This window comes from Wolffia australiana, chromosome 15, assembly GCF_029677425.1.
Source record: "Wolffia australiana isolate 7733 chromosome 15, ASM2967742v1".
NCBI classification, from domain to species: domain Eukaryota; kingdom Viridiplantae; phylum Streptophyta; class Magnoliopsida; order Alismatales; family Araceae; genus Wolffia; species Wolffia australiana.
In genome coordinates, this window is record NC_135849.1 from 6534797 (window position 1) to 6556238 (window position 21442).

At 44.0% G+C, this 21442-nt stretch overlaps 1 protein-coding gene and 1 long non-coding RNA gene across 5 annotated transcripts in view; one reads left to right on the forward strand and one right to left on the reverse strand.

The window, feature by feature from the left end:
• The first annotated feature begins 2417 nt into the window (after positions 1 to 2417).
• On the forward strand, positions 2418 to 3353 carry LOC144712908 (uncharacterized). 2 transcript variants are annotated; one of them, XR_013583897.1, is made up of 2 exons: positions 2418 to 2790; positions 3209 to 3353. It is a non-coding gene; the product is annotated as an uncharacterized LOC144712908 (long non-coding RNA). The 2 variants fall into 2 exon arrangements; XR_013583896.1 differs by having other exon boundaries at positions 2420 to 3010.
• Positions 2765 to 21442, reverse strand: part of PA200 (proteasome activating protein 200) — a 37503-nt gene continuing 18825 nt past the window's right edge. For all 3 annotated transcript variants that reach the window (XM_078587301.1, XM_078587299.1, XM_078587302.1), the window contains 8 exons: positions 13519 to 13788; positions 13342 to 13437; positions 12642 to 12820; positions 12099 to 12180; positions 4319 to 4443; positions 4021 to 4113; positions 3108 to 3261; positions 2765 to 2984 (listed from right to left, as the gene is read on the reverse strand). In XM_078587301.1, coding sequence (XP_078443427.1) covers positions 2943 to 2984; positions 3108 to 3261; positions 4021 to 4113; positions 4319 to 4443; positions 12099 to 12180; positions 12642 to 12820; positions 13342 to 13437; positions 13519 to 13788 — 1041 coding nt within the window. In that variant the 3' untranslated portion in view covers positions 2765 to 2942. The remainder of the gene's footprint in view (positions 2985 to 3107; positions 3262 to 4020; positions 4114 to 4318; positions 4444 to 12098; positions 12181 to 12641; positions 12821 to 13341; positions 13438 to 13518; positions 13789 to 21442) is intronic.

Genomic DNA, 21442 nt, shown 5'->3' on the forward strand with positions numbered 1-21442 from the left:
CTTACATGGTGATCTTGTCGAGACAATTTATATGCCACAACCTCTGAGTTTTGTTAATTCCTTATATCCTAATCATGTATGTTTATTAAAGAAATCTATCTATGGCTTAAAGCAAGTGCCTCGAATGTGGCGCCAAAAACTCTCAAATTTCTTATAGCAATTAAATTTTCAAAGTTCTAAAACTGATACATCGTTATTTTTCAAAACTTCAGCACAATCACATATATTTATTCTTGTCTATGTTGATGAGGTTTTAATTTTAGGATCAAATCCAAAAGAGGTTTTTACCACGATTAATGCATTTTAAGGCAAGTTTCCTGTTCGTGATATAGGACCCGCTCAGTATGTTCTTGGAATTGAACTTATAAAGACACCAACTGGAATTCAGTTGTCCCAATTGAAATATCTTAATCAAATTTTAACTACTACTAAAATGGATCTATGTAAGCCAACGTCTACACCATCTAGTACGTCATCTTCTACTTGTCAAAAGTTAGTTTCACCTGAATGGATCCTCTCTCTCACAACTCTCTTTCTCTTTCACTTTCTCTTTGTCTCTCTCTCTCTCTAACAACTCTCTTTCTCTTTCTCGTTGTCTCTCTTTCACAACTCTCTTTCTTTCTCGTTAACTCTCTCTCTCTCTGTCTCTCCCCCTCACTGCCTTTTTTTCTCATTCTGCCTCTCTCTCTGACTCTCTGTTTCTCTTTCTCCGTGACTCTCTCACTGACTCTCTCTCTTTCTCTCTATGCCTCTCTCACTGACTCTCTCTCTCTCCCTTTGTGCCTCTCTCATTGACTCTCTCTCCCTCTCTCTCACACTCAATCTCTTCTTCATTGACTATCTGTCTCTCTTGCATTCTCTCTCTCCCTCACTGACTCTCTATATCACTGATTCTCTCTTCCCACATTTTTCTCTCTTTCTCTGTCTTTCTGTCTCTCTTTGACATTGTATCTCTCTCTCTCTGACTCTATCTCTCTTGCTGTCTCTCTCTGACTCTATCTCGCTCTTGCTCTCTCTCTCACTGACTCTTTATCACTGATTCTCTCTTCCTACATTTTTCTCTATTGTCTTTCTCTTCTTTTGACTTGTCTCTCTCTCTCTTTGACTCTGTCTCTCTCTCTGACTCAATCTTTCTCTTGCTCTCTCTCTCTGACTCAATCTCTCTCTTGCTCTCTCTCTCTCTTCAACTCTATCTATCTCTTGCTCTCTCTCTCTCTCACTCCCTCACTCTCTCTATCACTGATTCTCTCCTACATTTTTCTTTCTTTTTGTTTCTCTCTCTCTTTGTCTTTCTGTCTTTCTCTCTCTTTGGCTTAGTCTCTCTCTCTCTCTCTCTCTGACTCAATCTCTCCCTGGCTGTCTCTCTCTCTCTCTCTCACTCAATCTCTCTCTCGCTGTCTCTCTCTCTCACTCAATCTCTCTCTTGCTGTCTCTCTCTCTGACTCAATCTCTCTCTTGCTCTCTCCCTCCGGCTCTATCTGTCTCTTGCTCTCTCTCTCTCACTCCCTCTCTCTATCACTGATTCTCTCCTAAATTTTTTCTCTTTCTGTTTCTCTCTCTCTGTCTTTCTGTCTTTCTCTCTCTTTGACTTTGTCTCTCTCTCTCTCTATTTGACTCTCTCTCTCTCTCTCTGACTCAATCTCTCTCTTGATGTCTCTCTCTCTCTGACTCAATCTCTCTCTTGCTCTCTCTCTCTCTCCGACTCTATTGATCCCTTGCTCTCTCCCTCTCTCACTCCCTCCCTCTCTCTATCACTGATTCTCTCTTCCCACATTTTTCTCTCGCTCTTTGTCTTTCTGTCTTTCTCTCTCTTTGACTTTGTCTCTCTCTCTCTGTTTGACTCTGTCTCTCGCTCTCTCTCTGACTGAATCTCTCTCTTGCTGTCTCTCTCTCTCTCTCTCACACTGAATCTCTCTCTTGCTGTCTCTCTCTCTCTCTGACTCAATCTCTCTCTTGCTGTCTCTCTCTCTCTTTCTGACTCAATCTCTCTCTCTCTCTCTCTCTCTCTCTCTCTCTCTCTCTCTCTCTCTCTCTCTCTCTCTCTCTCTCCGACTCTATTTCTCTCTTGCTCTCTCTCACACATTGACTCCCTCTATCTTTCACTGAGTCTCTCTTTCTCTCGCCCTCACTGAGTCTCTCTCTCATTGACTTTCTCTCCCTTTCCCTCTCTCACCGGCTCTCTCTCTTTCTCTTTCTCATCGCACACTTTCTCCAAAACTATCGCTCCCTTAAAGCCCACTCTCTTTCACTGACTATCTCATCTCTCACACCCGCACTCTCTTTCATTGACTATTGACTATCTACCCCCCGCTCTCTCTCTCTCGAAGCGAATGTCGGCACTTCGTTCTTGGCCGGATCCACAAACCCAAACGAGACGCGCAGGGCAGGGGTGCCAGATTGTCAACCTTTGAATCCCCCCCCCCCCATACGAACCCATTTATGACCCCCCTTAAAGCCCCTTCTTAAATTGGGCAACCCAAACCTTCTTCTTGTTCTTCTTTCACGGAAGAGAGAGTATGCCGCGGAGCTTCGGAGTAGTTCCCACGGCTGCCGCGGTCGACCTGAGCCCGGCCACGGTCCTGCTCTTCCTCTCCGCCTTCTCCACCGTCGTCTTCGCCTGCGGATTTCGCCGAAGGAAGCCGGCCAAGGCCGTGAAGAACTTCACCTTCAATGACAGCGTCGTCGGCGGCAGCGGCGGCGTAGGCCTCGCCCTCCGAGCCGCCTCCGCCGCCAACTCGGACGGAAATGACAAGACCCCGAAAGAAGCCACAGAGAAATGACCACCTCCAGGTACACTACTTCCTTCTCCAGGTACATCTCAACTTTCTTGAGAGATTCAAAGTAATGGTAAACGGGGAAGAAAAAAATTATAAAAAAAAAGGAAAACCCGACTGAGTTTTACGTCAAACGATCGGTCTAAAGAAACCTGATTTCCTATGCGGTTATGCGAAATAAGATGACGACGAAGACGCATCCGCCAGTACCTGAAATTGTAGACCAGAAAGATACGGTGAGACTTGGTTTTTTTCTTATTTTTTTTTCTTTTTTTGGGGGTGAATTATGGATATCTGTGTAGTTGTTTGGGTTTGAAAGATGGGGGGGCATGCCTCCAGTTGCTCCTCGGTGAATGAATCTTTCTGGATAATCCACATGTCCGCATGAGTCCTGCGGAATTCTGCGACTGCCTTTGTGACCGTTGACTTGACAGGCGAGGGCTCGTTGATAAACTGGGCGAGCAAGGTCACGTGTTCTGGGAGCCAGCTGAAAGGATTGGAGTTCCATTTCAAACGCGATGTAAATCAGAGCAAAATAAATTCCCAAATTGGCGTCGAGTAGACATGGTTGTTCTCTTCTGTTCGTTTTAAACAAACAAATAAATCGCACAAAAGAACCGCACAGGGCCTTGTTCTTTGTTATGTTCTTTTTTTCTTCAAAAACGAACAAAATTTGCACATTCGCACAAATTCGCACAAAGTGGACAAAAGAACATAACAAAGAACAGAACGACCGAACAGAACGAATTGGTTCTTCTGTTTGAAAAACCAAACAGAACAAACACTTCTCACAAATTCGCACAAAAAGAACAGAACGACCATGTCCAGCGTCGAGTTTTATCCCCTAAGATATGCTGTCAAATTACAGACAAATGCAAATTTCGGGGTGTATTTGTTTAGCGTAAGAAATAATTATGCCATGTAGCACGAGGATAATGGGTTTCGCAGAGAAGACGCTGGGAAGGGGGGAAGAAACGGCGTGGGTTTCGTGGACCTGGACGGAACGGAACAGATGATAGAAATTGAGTGAGAGGAAGAGATGGACACACAGAGATAGAGATAGAGATAGATCACTATTTAACCGGTCATCAGTAATCACGATCGAGGGCAGAAAGGGTGACGGTCCATTGTCAAAAAGTTTCCGGATTCTATAAAATTTGCCCGGGTTTGACTCAAAAAACTATGTTCGAAGTGAGTTACTGTCTGATTAAAGGGCAAAAAATGAAAGATTTCCATGTCAACGCACCTGGGCATGTCATGGGGGGTTGACAATATCGTTGCGACCAAAGCAAGTACAGTGCCATGCATTTTAACTGTGGATTGAGTCGACCTCCACTTTCTGCAGCCAATATTTACGAATTACGATGCAAATATTTCTAAATTAGAGACTCGTCAAGCTGTTTTGGATAGGCAAATGTAAGGCACCCAAGGGACGGAATTAAAATTATCAAAAAATGGAAATCCCCTAAGGAATTCATCAGTTATAGAGGATGACAAAAATTAGTAACTATAACGAGTATCAGGATAAATAAAAGAGTACTGACCTTGATTTGCGTTTCTTATTCACTGAATGTGCTTCAGCGAGTGCTCTGTCCCGGAAGACCCTCGCAAGATCTTCATCCCCTCCATTCATTAAATTGGCGAGAACACTGGCCGCATGCTCCCTAACCTGCATGATCACGAACACTATGAATTTCTCTCCTCCAGACGTAAAAGAAATAAGCAGCCATTGCAGTCGCACTAACTTACCGAATGAGAAACAAAAGGAGGATCATGGACCTAGCACATGAGTCATAAGTGACTCATGAACCAAAAAAATCTATAAATAAATGATAACGAGCAGGAAATGGAACAGAGCTCTATACATCATGCAGGAGGGTGTCTTTTGAGACAGCCCCTTATTGGAATCTAAATTCCAATAGGTTCCAAGCCTCCTCCATGGAGGCTTTCATGAATAATGTGTTAATCTGCAAATGGTATTATTGGAATGCCTCTTGGGTAGCTCGTCAAGTGTAAACCCTGCAGCAGGTTATGTGAACATGCCGGAATATACATGTTTCCAGTGCATACATTACTAGGATAAACAGCAATTGTGCTAAGGGACATCACTGCCTGACTCCCCTTGGTGGGTGGATCCATCCCATTCACCAAAACCAAAAAGGAGTGGGAGGGAACACACCTCTGCCTGTCAATGCCCAGAATAGAACTCCTTAAAGGAAGCAGTTTACTAACAGGACGACCCTCAGCCATGCCAATTTTGACAAGAAGGCATACTACTTTACAAGGGATGTGGTCATCAACACAATTCTTCAAATTATTCCTTGACAATCCAGCAGGATAACCTGCTCAGTTGCTTAAACCTTATCAGATCATCAGTCAATTTGTGAAGGAATGGCATGAAAAAGTATATCAAGAAGTATGTCAGGAACATCCCCGTCATCATGGGCCACAGCACAAATCTTACAATCGCTTCCAATTCTATCTCAAATTTGAGAATATAGGATTTTCTTCAAAATAAAAAAAATTGAGAATATAGGATATATTTCATCAAGGTTTAAATCAAGGAGTGATGGGAGTGAGGGCAGGAGGAGGTGACCTTAAGATCCAACTAGCAGCTGAGAGACTCTGTCGACTGCTGCGTTTCATTACATCTGGGGGGTCGAAGCCCTCCAGCCATCTGTCTAAACCTTGGATAGGAGAAATAGACTTGTACATAGATGAAGGTGGAAAACCCACCTTGTAAAGGATACATTATGGGCCCCCCCAGTGAGTACTTATGAAAAAAGAGAAGTGAATCTGTGTGGGTCCACGCATCTTCATGGTAAAAGGCAATTAAAGTCCAAGATATATTTTTTTAAAAATAAAAAAAGGGATGAACACCCCAAGAACTCGGTGGACTTCCCATCGGAACCTTACAACCCCCTCCCTTTACGTTTCAACCAATTCAAAGTCACCCCCCTCCTCCTGGCGGTCGCAGCAACCATGCTGCCTGAATTCCTTCCACTTCGTGTATAGCTCCATCCGTGGAAGCCGTTCTTCCCCTGAACACCACCTCATTTCTGTGCAGCCAGATGGCCCACAGAACCGACATTGCTCGAATACCTTCCCTGTTTCCTCTGCCCCTACATTTCTGTACCGATTCCCAGAAAGCCCTTTCCGATGTCACCTTTATCCTTGTCAGACCCTGGCTAGCCCAAATCGTGCGCGCAAACGAGCACTCAAAGAACAGATGGTTACAGTTTTCTTCATCAGTCAAGCAGAGCATGCATTGCGCTGATGCATCTGGATATAGTCTTCTGCGAAAGACTCTTGTCATGAGTCTTTTCCATGCCAGAAGCCATCCAAAAATCCTCACCTTCAGGGGGACTTTTTGTTGCCATGTGAACCTGCATGCCCTGATCAGTGATGTGTCTTCCTCTCGCCCCTCTCGAATCTTCAAATAAGCCTGCTGGACTGAGAAGGGGCCTGTTGTCCTTGCCCAGCTGTCCTGTTCGCCCTCTTTAGTTCGTAGGTGGGTTAAAGACTGCTGCATGCTCATGAATTCAACCATGCGCTGGTCGGATAAAGCCCCCAGGATGATCGGGTTCCACGTTCCATTCCAATAATCTCTAACCCTGGCTTTTTTATCACGTGCAAGTGCATATAGTCTGGGGAACATTACGCTTAAGTTGCCTCGTGGCAACCATGCATCACTCCAGAATTGAAAAGTCGCCCCATCGCCTAACTTGGCAGAGAAAAAACCTTGTACTCTTGGGAAGATCCGTCCAAGGCCTTGCCAGAAAGGCGACACTCAATGGTACGGCTCTGCCTTTTTATCCCAGTTCAGCCCCTTTACATAGATGTCTTGGAGTACTTTGATGACGAGATCCTCTCGGGGATTCATAATTCTCTCCACCCATTTGGTTAGTAATGCCACGTTCATACTTTGCATATGTAGGACCCCCAACCCTCCCATTTTGGTGGGCCGGCAAACTTTATCCCATGCCACCATCGCGATTCCCCTGCTTTGTTCTGCCCCTGAGCCTTTCCATAGAAAAGGCCGCAACATGCCTTCTATTCTCTTCCCGACTCCAGTTGGCATCTTGAAAACTGAGAGATAAAAAAGCAGGATGGATGATAATACGGACCTCAACAGCACCAATCTGCTCCTTCTCGATAACACCTTTGTCTGCCACCCCTCTAACCGTTTTTCCACTTTCTCAATAACCGGTTGCCAATCTGCTTTTGTCAGCCTACCCTTCGTCAATGGTAGGCCCAGATATCGCATCGGCAGACTCCCGAGCGGCATTCTCAATATCATTGCGCATTGTGCCTCCTCTTCCGACGATAACCCGTTGCACATCAAGGCAGATTTGCTTCTGTTTATTTGAAGTCCTGAGAAATCTGCAAACAGGTCAATTAGTATAGATAAGTTTCTCGCTTCCCTCGCTGATCCTTGGATGAAGGTGGTGTCATCAGCATATTGGAGTAGGGGAATTCTATTCTCTTGCTCTGACATTTGGTACCCTCGCAGCAGTCCCTTTGCGCATGCCTGGTGGGTACAAAATGCAAGTGCGTCCACCGCCAGGACAAACAGTAATGGTGCCAGTGGACATCCTTGTCTCACACCTCTTTGTGGGTGTATACGGCCCCCTTCAGGTCGTCCATTTATCAACACCGTGCAAGAGTGTGAGGTGATGCATCTTTTCACCCACCTTATTCATTCCTTAGGGAACCCCCTTCTCTTCATGGAGGCCCACAGGAAATCCCAATCGATTGAGTCATATGCCTTTGCAAAGTCAACCTTCCACAGGAATCCCTTGGTTCTGTTCCTCTCCCATGCTGCCAATATTTCTCCCGCTGTTACTGCACTGTCCACAAGTAGCCTACCGGGGATGAATGCTGATTGCGCCGGTTCAATCAATTCTCCTATCCTTGCCCTGAGTCTGTTCGCGAGCACCTTCGTAATAATCAGATAGATTGAGTTTGACAAAGAGATGGGCCAAAAATCTTCAATTTTCTCCACCCGTTGACATTTCGGTAGGAGTAGATGGGACCTGTTAATCTTCTCCATGCTCCCTCGACCTTCTCGAAAATCGTCAATCGTGGCCATCACATCCGACCCAGCCCGATCCCAGCATTTGCTATAAAAGAACACTGGGATGCTATCTGGTCCTGGAGCTCCCTCCCCGTTCAGCCCCTTAATTTCTGCCTTCACCTCCACTTCAGAGAAAGGTCGAATCAGTTCCATTCGATGCTCACGACTCACATTCCATGCCCCCCTTCCACACCACTTCCATGTGCTCTTTTTCCCTTTTTTGTAAAACGATCGGAAATGATTTGCAATGGCTCGTCCTACTGCCTGTGCTCCTGTGTGTACCTGTTGTCCCACTTTTATCTTCACTATCTAGTTAATACGTCTCCTGCGATTTGCCACAAGGTGAAAAAATCGCATGTTCGCATCGCCTTCTCGAAGCCACAATTGTCTTGATCTCTGTCTCCAGTCCATCTCCAATTTCCTGTCCTCAGCAACCACACCCTGCCATTTCTTTCGTTCTTGGACCTCATCTCCCTCTAGGTTTGTGGTGTCTTCCATCTCATCCAGTTGTTTTATTCTAGAAAGGGCCTCATTCCTCTTCGTCTTCCTATTTTCCCAAACTTGGTTGCAATATCCCATCAAATGTTGTCGAAGACCTTTCACTCTCTCAGCCAGTGTCTCTATGCCCGACCCTGCTTTCTGGATTGCCAACCATGCATTCGCTATCATCTCTTTGAACTTGTCCTCATGAAACCACGATCTATCCAATTTAAAGTATGTGGACCGTCTGTGTCCTTCATTCATTGCGCACACTATGGGAGTATGATCTGATAGCGGCCTTGGCAAATTTCTTACGTCTGCGTTTGAGAATTTTCTGCCATCTCTACTGGGCATAGGAATCTGTCAAGTCTAGATTTTCTCCCTCCGCCTGCAATGCTCCTCCATGTGTAAGTACAGTCCACGGGCCCCATTTCTTGCAGCTGTGCTTCTGCAATGAATGACCAGAAATTTGATGAGTCGTAATCTAGGCCTCCCTTGCCATTTGGTCTGTCTCCTGCCTCTAGTGTCGCGTTGAAATCTCCCCCGAACAGCATTGGCAGTCCTTGAAATTTAGAGCTCACCTCTGCCAGCTCTTCCCATAGCCCATTTCTTCCTGCTGGATTTGATGCACCATACACTAAGGCTATTACCATTTCAAACTCATCAGTTGTCCTTCTTAGTTTGACTGCTGCCGTCACCTCCCCCAACAATGTCTCTACTTTAGAGAACACTGTATCATTCCAGGCTAACACCACCCCCCGATCTTCCAACAGCATTTACCTCCAGAAAACCCTCGAGAAATCTTCGACCTACTGTGTTCCACACTCTAGCTTAGCAGTTTTCCAACATTTTTTCCTGCAAACAGGCTATTGTGACCCCCCACTCCATCATATAACTTCTGACTATCCCTCTTCTCTGTTCATCGCGGAGCCCTCGTACATTCCATGAGATACACTTCATGACTGACTGTTGGGTACCCCTCTCCCCCCCTGGATACGCTGCAGTCCCACTTCCACCGCAACCTCTTCTATTTGCTTATTCAATACTGGGTCACCATCTCTGTCAATTGTATTGTCTGTGGTGTCTGTCATTACCATTGCAGTCATCTCCACATCTTGTGTTCTCGAGTGTATTGTAAGTCTTTGTGCTTTGCTCCTCATGGTACTCTTCATCATTTCCCCTGCCATTAACTTCCGACGGCCACTTTTTCCGGCCTTCATCCACCTCACAACTCCCTTATCCTGCTTCAGTTCTGTCCTCTTCCGCCTAACCATACTGGCTCCTGAGCTTCCCCTTTCTTTTGTCTGTGTCGGTTGTATCTCTGTTCTTTCCTTATTCGTCTCTTCTTCATGGTCCTCCATTCTCACTACTGCACTCTTTTGCAAAAGCCTCTGACTCAGGATTGTCGCTCTTTCTTTGCTCTGCTCCAGGCTTTGAATTACCACCTTTTTTGCCGGCTGCTCGCTTTGGCCTGAATTTGTCTTATTACGAGATGGGTTAGTTCCTTTGTTTATTTCCTGTCTGTCAGTGTCCGCTTTTGGGTCAGAACCTGCACTATTACTGTCCCCTTGCCTCCCCTCTTCCCCTGGTGGCGGTATATTTGTGTTTTGTGTTGGTTTGTTTTGATCCCGGCTTTCTTTAATGCTCCTTTCGCATGCTGCGAGGCCTGCTCCTCCTTGTCGTCTCCAGTCTCTTCCCTGCTTGGTCCTGCAAATGGTGGGGGTGGTGGCGTCCTCGTAACCAGCCTGATCTCAAAAGACCCCCTCCGGCCCCATAATCTGACCACTGGTGGAATCACTGCCCCCTTGAGCCTTTCCACATCCATTATCACACAGTTTGGATCACTGGTTACAAGTCTGGTTGAGATGATATTGCGAAGTTTGCTAAACTGTTTTATCATCGTCTCCAGCGCCGGCCTGGTTCTGTACCCCACTGGAATGTCCCGTGCCTCTAGTATAGATGTCTCTCGTGTCTCCTTTGGGGCTCCGTCCTGCGGGAGGACTCTCCGCCATTTTATCTCCACCTTTTTGCCAATCCGTTGTTTCCAACCATTGATTTTGATGTAAGTCGCCATTGAGACTCTACAAATGAAGAATTGCCCGTTTTCCAACTCCCAGGTTTCTGCTCTCTCAAGATTTGGCCACTTCTCCCAGAGATCTTGTCTTACTTCCTCCAAATCCGGGGCTCCTTTCCTGACTACTCCTATTAAGCATTCTCTGATAACTCTGTCGTGTACTTCCAGGCTTTGTCTACTCTCTGGATGATCATCCTGACTGGATGATTAAAGTCCAAGATAGTAACTCCTAGGCTAACAGCCATCAAAGAAGCCATCCACTCCCTCCATCCTTATCCAAGGAGCATGATAGTATTTGTTGCATGGAGATATTACAGAGGCAAGTTGCTTCCTACCAGGCCCTCAAGTCCTGGTAAAATGGCAACATTTAGCAACCACATCAACTGACATCCGCCACCAGGTGGACAAGGTGAAAGGTTTAGAGGGGATTATTGATAAAATCCCAGAGTTACATATTCAAGGAAAAAGAAAAACTGGGCCAAGGAGCTCACCCATGGTCACAAGTGATTCACGAGCAAAAAAGTCTACAATGCAAGGAGATCGATGAGGGAAAAGACCGGTAATGTTGTTACGGGATGGATCATTTTCTGCCGCTCTGGTTGAGTGTGGATTGATTCTGCCGACGAACAGGGATCACCCTTGTCAGAGGCCAGCCAACTGCTTGCCCAGCTGTGGATCTATCTGCGCACCGCCAACGGTCATTTGCTGCTGATCGTTACACTGGCCTGACTCTGCCGTGTCTACCCGCCTCGGAGTACGCCTTTACCTTTGTCCAGCACAAAATCTGAAAGTCCTTGATTCATCAGATCCAGCAATTCATCTTCCTTCTATGAATCACCCCTGGGAATAGGAGCACTACGAGGGATCTACAATTCCACCAGAACTGCCGGGTCTCTATCTCTCTCTCTAGGTAATGCTTCCCTAATTATATCCGTCATCAATATCTGATACCGGTATCTGCATTATCTGTCTGAAAACAGAAAGAGATACCAATATTGGAACCAATATGATATCTTTAAAAATGAAGATAAGGTTAATGAACGCCTTGATACAACAGAGGGATGATGATACCTATACGAAGATGATGATACCTATACGTAGATGATGATACCAATAATGATAATGTTAACACTAACATCAGGTGCATCCCCAGCCTACCAACCCCCCCACCCCCCGTGCAGTGAGCGCTGAGCTGAGGGAGTGAGGCAGGTATCGATGTTTGTAACCAATAATGGTATCTGTCATTGTTATCCAGATCATAAAATATTATTGGATTCATATCAAAAAAACAAAGATAATGATATTCTACTGGACCACCATCCAGTCTTTAATCACAATCCCAGATTATAAGTCTGGATACCATTATCTCCATTATCATCATCATTACTGTTCCCGTCCATGATATTTGTTCCCAGTGGTACGGGGATGACTAAATCTTATCTCTAGGTACATATCAGAACATAGGCTGCATACTCCCTAACCCACATAATCACCAACATGCTTAATGTCTCTCTACCATTTCTTTACAAAATAAGCTGTAGATACCCTGAGTCATCCATATATCAAATTACTCAGCCATGGAAATAAACATTCTATGTTCCGAAGCTGCTCTATTTTCCCCGACAATGAGATTGAATGAGCATACGTCACGTGCAAAAAAAAAGGATCATAGTAAAAAGCCACGGCAAAATACCTCAACTTGAGTATCTAGAAGAAGCTCCTCAATACTTGCCCAGATTTTTTCCTTCTCTGTATTTGACAGAATAAATGTGTGCCTAACAATTGTATTGATAAACCAGATCAAGATTCAATTTACATTTACACAATTCAACAACCAAGAACCAAAATTTTACCGGGAACCGCAAAATAGAAAACGCATTTAAGGAACCAGAAGTTAAATCTTCTTCATAAAAACCATGAAAGGAGTTTGAAATTCGTTTCACAATTTGTTGCAAAATATTCAAGCCCTATGATGTAAAACACAGTTGATTCTGACTGCAGTTGCTACCCCGATTAGAATGGACGATTGTTTATTGTCATGAATATCAGGTAAACATTCTATTTCAAAGATTTTCGAGTATTAAAGAACTGATATACAAATTTTTTATAAGAATGAATAGATATTTTGAGAAACATGAGATATTTACGAGAACGAATTCTGTGAATATGAGAAAGGAAAACAATCTATCTTCAGATGCTGGATGAATTCTAAATACCTTTTCTTCAGACTACGCACCTGTACATGAAGGCCAAAAGATAAGTAAGAGAAGCAAATCGCGTTCTCCAGTTGGGGTCGCTAGTTGAAGATAGGAGCACAGTGACAACTTCTTCTAGATGCGGACGAGGAAGAACCCTCCATTTGAGCACTCTCAATGCCCTCTTGGCCAGGGCTGATAAATCTTTATGAGATGTATCCTACCACGAAGCAATATAAAAAAGTGAAAAAGAAGAAAAGAGTTGCCCAAAAACTATGTGCAATGGCCATACACTAGATTTATACTAAATAATAGTTATGTGTTAGCTTCAGAAACTCCCCTTGATCCACCTGCCTAAACCCTAGCCGCCTGAGACAAAACTCCAAAGAAACTTCCTCTTTTTTTCAGTCATAGAACCCCAATATTTATATTGGGTTACAATGTTATGGGTCTCTAGGACACAATACGATGGATCCAATAAGATGGATCTCATAAGGGCATTTCTACAATATTGGAAGTTTCCGGGTTTCAACAGAAATCAAGACAAGAAATAAGAAATTCAGGTATCGTCTGACATTAAGTATTCCATTTATCGCACTATATCATACTTTCTGGACTGCATATTCCTTCATAAACAGTACTTAAGGTGAATTATGACAGCCTTCATCTATCAATAATAATTTCCTTTTTTGAACTGACACATAGGATCTACAAGAGCAGATTACAAGGCTCGATAGTTACCTGTAAAGAAATGATGGGATAAATAAGTGCAACAATCATGTCCAGCAAATGAGAAGATCTTCCAGACTTAAGAGATGAAACAGCGAAGTGAAACATCTGCAAAATATTCAAACAATAAAAATAAGGGAAAATACAATAAAACCATCACATGAAACAAGAAATTATCAGGATAATCACCGTTTCCATCTTCCTAACATCCGCATTTAGTCTCAGGTCAGCAGAACCATTTTCCCCCAATTCTGCACCTGCAGAGATAGCATTCTCCGAAGGGCTGAGATTCTGGATATTTCCTGTCAGTGTGAACGCCTGAGCCTTGAAAGATTCAGCAACAGTATCAAGTCTGGACTCGTCCACTTTGCTCTCATTTTCATGATGATGTGATTCTGACGCACAGAGCCGAAGGTTTGAACAAGTAATACTCAGAACAACACCGATTGCCTCTCGTACCTGCAGGAAGAAAAATATGATCCAAGACTCTACGGGAAAGTAGCAACTCAGAGGCAGAGGAAAAGTGAAAGAGGAGAGGATAGTGTCACAAACCTGTCTAGTTACAGCATAAAAGAATGATATATATTTATAAGTAGAAAAAGAGAGGGATCAAGAGAGAGATGCAAGAAGCTGACGGATATCAGGGAATTAAGAGAGGGAGAGGGACCAAAAAAACTTCTACTGGAAAGTTTCTTCCATCTTTCATCCTAGCTCTACCTCCTATTTATAGAGGTCCATACTGAAAAGATCCTCGTGAGGACTAATCAAAGGAAGAGATCCAGACACGCTTACACTGTTGCACGTTTTGAATTAATGACACATGTATCAACCAGGCTACAAAATAAAACAGAAGGCCGGAACCGGCAGATCAAGAAAAGTAATTTGCCTGGAGAGCTAATTGGGCAATTGCATGAGCAGTTGGGGGCAGGGAGCTGGGAGATTGATGTAGCCCAAAAGCCTATTTCGTGAAGCCCACAAACAGATAGTGGGTCAGGGTGGAGAATCTTCAAGAAGCTGACAAGATCTGTAGGACATTCATTGCCTAGAGACACAAAAAATCCTATGACAGATTCTACTTTTGCCAGAATCTTCAGAATATCTCTGCTACAACTTTTCAGAGATTGATAGTTCAGAAATAAAAAACAACTTTTCAGAGATTGAAATCTTCTGTTTTTTTCTTGTCAGAATCTTCTTGAGCCATACAATATTTTTTGACAGATATTTCAAGTCCCAGACCCAGCAGAATATCTCTGCTCAGACCTCTCAGGCTTCTTATCAGCCTACTCTGTCATGCCTTGCTAGTGTAGTTTTTCCCGATGTTTTAAGTTGCCCTCTCTCATGGACTATCGTTTTGGGCAGTTCTTTATTTTTAGTACGCTATATAATGCCCAAATGCAACCTTGAGGACATAATTTGGAGTATTATTTTTCTCTGTGAGCCCTATTCCTCCCCTTGTGGAGCCACAAGGGTTAAAGAGACTAGCTCTATGGATTCGATACTTGGCTGCTTCAAGAAGAAAAAGGCATGTTGACTCAAGTTGTTGTTCAACACTGTTCCTTCTGCGCAAAGGCAGAGTCAGAGATTCTTCTTGCGTCCAGACACTCTGAAGCTCTTCCATCCTATATTTCCTTTTGTTCTGTTCATCTTCTTCTATATCATTTATTATTCTTACTTGAAGACCACTGTAAGTAACTAGATTTCTAGAAACTCATCAGATCAAGGAGGGTGTTAAGGTTCCAAGGAATTCGTATAGAGATCGTAACGGAAATAATAGAAATATCAACACATCAATCAAGATCCAACACAATATTCGACCACAACGCAATAAAAGATCAGTTCTGGCTGGATCCAATGATAATGAAGAACCGATCCAAGATCTGACAGGTATAGTGAGATAGCTAAGTAACCAGACAGGAAATACAAGCAACTTCCCTGTCTAGATCGCAGAGACTGCGGCCTGAATAGGTCTGCAGCTGTTCCAAGCCAAGGGAGAATCTCCTTCTCTCAACTGGATGACGAAATTTCACACACTTCTTGATACGAAGCCCGCCCTTATTTATATAGGGATTCCCGCGCTTATTTGAGTGGTCGCACATGGCCCTCAATTACCACATGTGGAGGAAGCTCGGCGTCTTCTCTTGCTCTTGTAAGTCTTTGTAAGAGACTTATCAGAAGGGTATCATCTGTTAACCACCAAGGCATCCTGTTCTATGCAATGATACACCAGGTAGTATATTCCATAACAGGGTCGCAATACTCGCCCTCTCTTTTTAAGAACATCTTGTTCCCAAGGTGTCATAAGATAGAATTGAGATGGACGCAGATGACAGCAAGAAAACCCAGATCCTTCCCCCGATGCTCTGGAAAGGCCAATGGTTAGACCCCAGAAAAACCCCAACAGGGTGTTTTTGGAAGCCCAAAGGAAGCACCAAAAGTATCTTGAGGGTCCCACGGGAAAGGTTCTGTGATGTGCAGCCCTTTACATCCTATGAAACTCCTTAGCCATTCTGGTTCAATGAAGTTTACATTCTACTTCATGTTTGATATTCTTATTGCCCATCAACCCTTGGCTCTTTCGGGGTTAGAGCTGGAGGGGGACTCACGGTGCATTGTTCTACCTTTGTTGCCTTCAACATCATCTGTCATGCGTTCTTCTGGTCATCTGCCACTGTGTGTTGCCAGTTGCTGCTGTTTACGCCTGCTGTCCTAAGCGCAGGTTGGCATGTGCCCACGCAGCCATCTTCAGGTGACTGTTCTTTTATATCATGGCATCTATCAACTTGGATGGCTCTTCTGATTTTCAGGTACCTGTGGCTCCGGCTCTGGTCACCGTCTAGTTTGTCCATATCATTGTATTTTTGCAGCTGGTATTATCCTTTCCCACGGATCCCCTGGAATTTTGCTTTGCAAGGTTGAATCTACTGCAATGGGTCAATATGTGTAAAACACTCATGAAGGCAAACTTATGAAGCACCTGCTTCAGGATGGGCCTCTACAGATCCCAAATATGATCCCTAGCTCAATGTTGAGAGTGTCACCCATCAGTTTTTACTCGACAGTTTTCACCCATTTATTGTTGGTGAATTTGTGTCTCTTTGCATTGCTTGAAAAATCCGAATACAGCCCGCAAAAATCACCCCAACAAAAACAACATGGCTCTCATCGATGATGTGGTGCATCATTTTCTTTTGAAAAAAGAGGGAAGATTGCCCAAACCGGTGATCCACCTGAAATAAAAAATATATACAATCGTGAAAAATACATGACCGACCAGCCTGGTCCCCTTTCAATCCATCACTTCCTACTAAACCAGTAGGATATACAGTTCTCCACATCATGTAGTATTAGGTCCAGTGGCACAGCCCTAATGCCCAGAGCACTGCGAGGAGCCTTCCCTACCCTGAATGTCCTCTGCACACACACACACACTCCTTGAGCGAGCTTCAGCATGCCTAGACGGACATCACATCCACCCCGATGAGCATTCTGCGATCTCCAAATTGCCAGCACAAAAGAACACTCAGAAATCAGATAAGAGAAGTCTTCTGTCCCTTGTGCACACATGGGGACAACGCTGATTTGTCTGGGATCATGTGCTTTTGGATGATGCATGTCACAATTTGTCTCCAAAGAACCAGCCATCCAAAAAAATGCACTTTTAATGACACCTTCTGCTTCCATAAACGTCGACAGGTACAGATGATGGCCTCATCCTCTGTTGTATCCACTCTGATCCTCTTGTAAACCACCCGAACTGAAATAGATGGCCCCCTCCACACCCAGCTGTCTCGTGTGCCAATGCTGGGCCTCAGTTGTAAGATGGACTGTTGCATATTCAAAAGGTCTTCCTACCTCTGATCAGACAGCACACCCTCCACGATTGTGTGCCATGTGTCATCCCAACAATCTCGCACCAACGCTTGGGGATTCCGTGTCAATGCAAATAGGGGCGGGGTCCCTCTAGTCGACCAATCATCTATCCAGTAGAAAAGTAAGGCTCTGTCCCCCAGTTTGGGCTCAAAAAACCTCTAAATTTGTGGGAAAATCTAACTTAGGCCATGCCAGAAAATGGATGCCCCTATGATTGGGGTCGATCACTGTTAATAACTCATCTCCGTACCGTAGAAGTCTCTCAAAACCTCGGAATTTGCAGGAACATCTGTCTTGGGCCCTGCCAGAAAACGGATGTCCCTCTAGTTGGGGTCAATCGCTGTTCTCAGCTCATCTCCATACCGTAGTTGTCTCTCCAGACCTTTGTGACAATGTCTTTCTCCGGTCCAATAATCGCTTGACCAACTTTAATCAATGCAATTGCTCAGAAGTGGAGTACAGTATTGAATGACAGTCTCCATAGGCCTAGGTGGACCACTATATACCTCCTGATCCATCCTTTGTTGATCATAGATATTTGCTTCATCTTCAGGTGTTACAGTGCCTTACAGAATCAAGTCCACAGTATAAGCTTCTCCAGGACAGCTTATTTATATCATTTCAAATTCTTACACGAGTAGTGAAGCAACACGGGTATCTGATTATTTCGTAGCTGCTTTCTTAAAGAAAGGGTATCTGATATGGATCCCGACAAAATTCGCAACAAAATCCAAGGAGAACGTACATAGAATGATCCAATCCAAGACGTCTACAATCGGAGATACAAGAGGACCGTAGACACTCAAAGGTAAGAGAAGAAAAGAGAACAGAGGAAAGAAGAAATAGATTGTTGGGGAGGATCTTCAGCCGCATCAGCCATCCTCTCCCACTTCTGGTCAGAGAATCTCTCGCCCAGCCCGCTTCTAGAGAATACTTGAATCCTTCTGCAATGCTTGAGGACTGGAGTTTATTTATATAGTCTGTTTCCGCAGTCTACTCTACTTTAGGAATATATGCCTGTCAGGTGTATATTGGTCATTTTCCCTTCTTGGTCGTTTCTTGTAGATTATTGGGAGGTTTGTAACTGTATCCTATCTAAGGGGAAATACATAAAGAATGGAAAATGACCAATATACACCAGGAGGGTAAAATGGCAAGATGCCCTAGATACAGTGGGGATCATATTAGATGCAAGTTGTTGTGGCTCATTCTGATGCAGGGGCAGAATTTTGAGCTCTTGTCAAGAGTAGCTAAGAAGTCGTAGAACTATCTCTCAAATTAAAATTTATTTTCATCTCTTTTTGACAACAAATCTACAGTTAGTATTGCCCATGACCCAGCGCAACATGATTGCAGTTAGCCTTTTGAAGTGGAACTCCACTTTATTAAGAGAAGCTGGACTCAGGACAATTCTGCACTCGGTAAATAGCCTTGTCATTGCAGCGCACTGACATCCTAACAAAGGCCCTGTTGGCGGTGCACTTTCAGAAGTTATGTTGTGATATGATCCCTAGCTACATCTACAAACGGCGCCGGCCCACTAAGGGGGGACAGCTCATGAGTCTACTGAGCGTTCCCACATTAGGGCTGGAAACCGGCTGAACGACAGAACTACACCAGTTACCCAAGTTAATTCCTGAGGTTTTTTAAATCCACCTGTGAGATAAACACAAAATACATGTAAAATCATCATTAGAACCATCATACTTGCTGACCATTGATGAACTGATCGTATTAACCAACTAGATTTCACCTCAGTCATTATGTATTGAACAGAGGAAAAGGCCTCTGTAACAGTTTGGCCATAAGAAAAAAGTCATAGCAAAACCCTTAGCTACTTGTACTAAAAAATAAGTGTGATCCCCTAGTCAATCAAATATGTTCACGTGAGGAGGAACATATTTATAGTTTAAGGGTGATTTCCCTCCCTCTCTGAACTCCCTTCTACTTCATTCCTGACCCCCACCCTTCGTTCTCCGGATGATCTACCCTCAAATGGCGGTGGCTTCCTCTACCAAATGAAGGCAGTGATCTTCCCGCTTCCTTCCTCCACACCTATCTCCTAATCCTATCTCGCTTCCCACTCTTTCACTCTTAGCTGTATGATTATCTGTAAGGCCCCAAAGTGGGCAGCATTTCCTGCACCAAGGCAGCATTTCCTGCCAACTGCCGAGACCCACAGGTACGCGGCGCCCAGCCCGGGGACAAGCATTTAGCAGCGGTGCAGGAAGGCATGCGCATGGCTGTGGGCCTCAAGGTGCAGGAGCGCCACTACCCAGGTACGTAGCGTCTCGTCTCGTTGCTTCGGAATCTTCCCTAGTCTTCCCCCATTTAATGGCTACGACTACAATGTAATCTGTTCTGATATATGATGCAATGACCCAATTCATGTACAGGGCTGCCCCACCCTCTCCTTAACCTCCAAGCTTTCTAAAGCGGTCGCTCAAGACTTTCGCTGCACAAGCAAAGGCTTGTTGAAAGCATTGAGGCCAGTATGCACTCAATCCAAGAGCTGTTCCTAGCGCGAGATTTGACCGTGTGATACTGTCTCATACTCCTCTATTTGGTTGTTTACAACATCTGGATAGATCGTGAAACAGGACGGTATCATGCTGCAAGCTCGGTCTGAAAGATCTCTACTCTCCAGTTTGAGGGGGAGTGTTGAAATGGGCCCTACCCTGTTTCTATTTGCACCTCTATTTAACTTAATGCACATGTCCATTAAGTTTCTCTCTCTTTCCCCCTCTTTATATATAATTCATTGAGATCAGGCTGATCACCATTAGCGGGAGATGTTCTTTTTTTGGTCTCTCTTTGCCCTCCATCTTTCCCTTCAACACTTGATGTCTTACATTGACGAATATTTGGTAGATTTTACTTGAACTACCGATAGTAACCTCATCAACATCATTATCAACCACCCAAAATTCGGCAAAATAAACATCAATGCCAGTATCAACGAGGGTTGACACCATTGACTATGATGTTGACTAGTGCTCAGGGATTCAATCAGATTGATCGGCAGAGTGACTGGCTTGCTGAGCCGATATTATCTTCCATCTTGCAGATCTGTATTAGGTTTGGCCCACGTTTGGACCCATGAGATCCATCGACTATCTCAATTGGGCCAGGTAGATCAATTGCGATAGCCAATCGTGAGTTGATGCAAAATGCGATCGGGTCATCCGATCTGATGGCATGATGGGCGGCTCCTGTCAAAATATATTTTTTAATGAAATGGAGGAAAAGACTAGATATGATGCTGATTTTAATGGCCATATTTTCATCTATGGCATGTGACAGATCTCCGCTGACGTATAACAGCTATCCATTGGACAAACTTCCTCTTTCACTTTACCTCCCCCCTCAACGGATCAATTGATCTAAAAGTTTGACCTGATTGTCAATCCTTGATCAAATGACAGTTGAGATCAGATTGGACCATGCTCATGATCAAGATCCAACCCACTTGATCGATTCGGAAACTTGATCAGATCAAATTCTTTGATCATCAGATTGCTTGACAGAGACGATCGACGGCAATCCAACCTGATCATGATTGGATCGCAGTTTCATAAGAATCTTTCACTTAAGATAGGAACTGTCAAAAGAAAAATGAAATATGAATTGAACTACTCCGACAAAATATAATTCAAAAGATGTTGATAACCACTGACTCATTTGTGACTAAAGCATAAAATGATGGTTTTCAAAATGCCATTTTTTTCCTACTACCGCTGACACCAGTTACCTTATATAAAGTTTTTTTGTACAACTCACTAGAGTAGAGGGAGAAAATTAAGGCCTATGAAACAGCAGTAAGTTAAAGCATCCAAGAGATGGAAAGCAAAGAATATAAAGAGCCTTTATGTAATTTCTCATTTGGATTCCTACTCCAATATACGGGTAGGGAACACATATTGTAAAGTGTCTCTTAAACAGCTAACGACCCTCCCGCCAGGTTCCTTCCATGGCCCTGCCCTATCACCTCTTATTTCGATCCACTCTATATCTAGTTTCTGCAAGTATCTCGACTGATGTAGATTTCTACAGAGTACTAAAACATGAACTAGGTACAACAGAAAGTAGCATGATTATTCTCATTAATTTGCCACGTTTGAAAAATGAAAGTTTGTCCCCCACCAGCTAGAAGTGACCAATTACTGGGGCTAGGGCAACAGGCAAAAGTGCATCAAAAACCCAGGAAAAAAGGTTATAAAAAAGTGTTGAGATATTATCATCT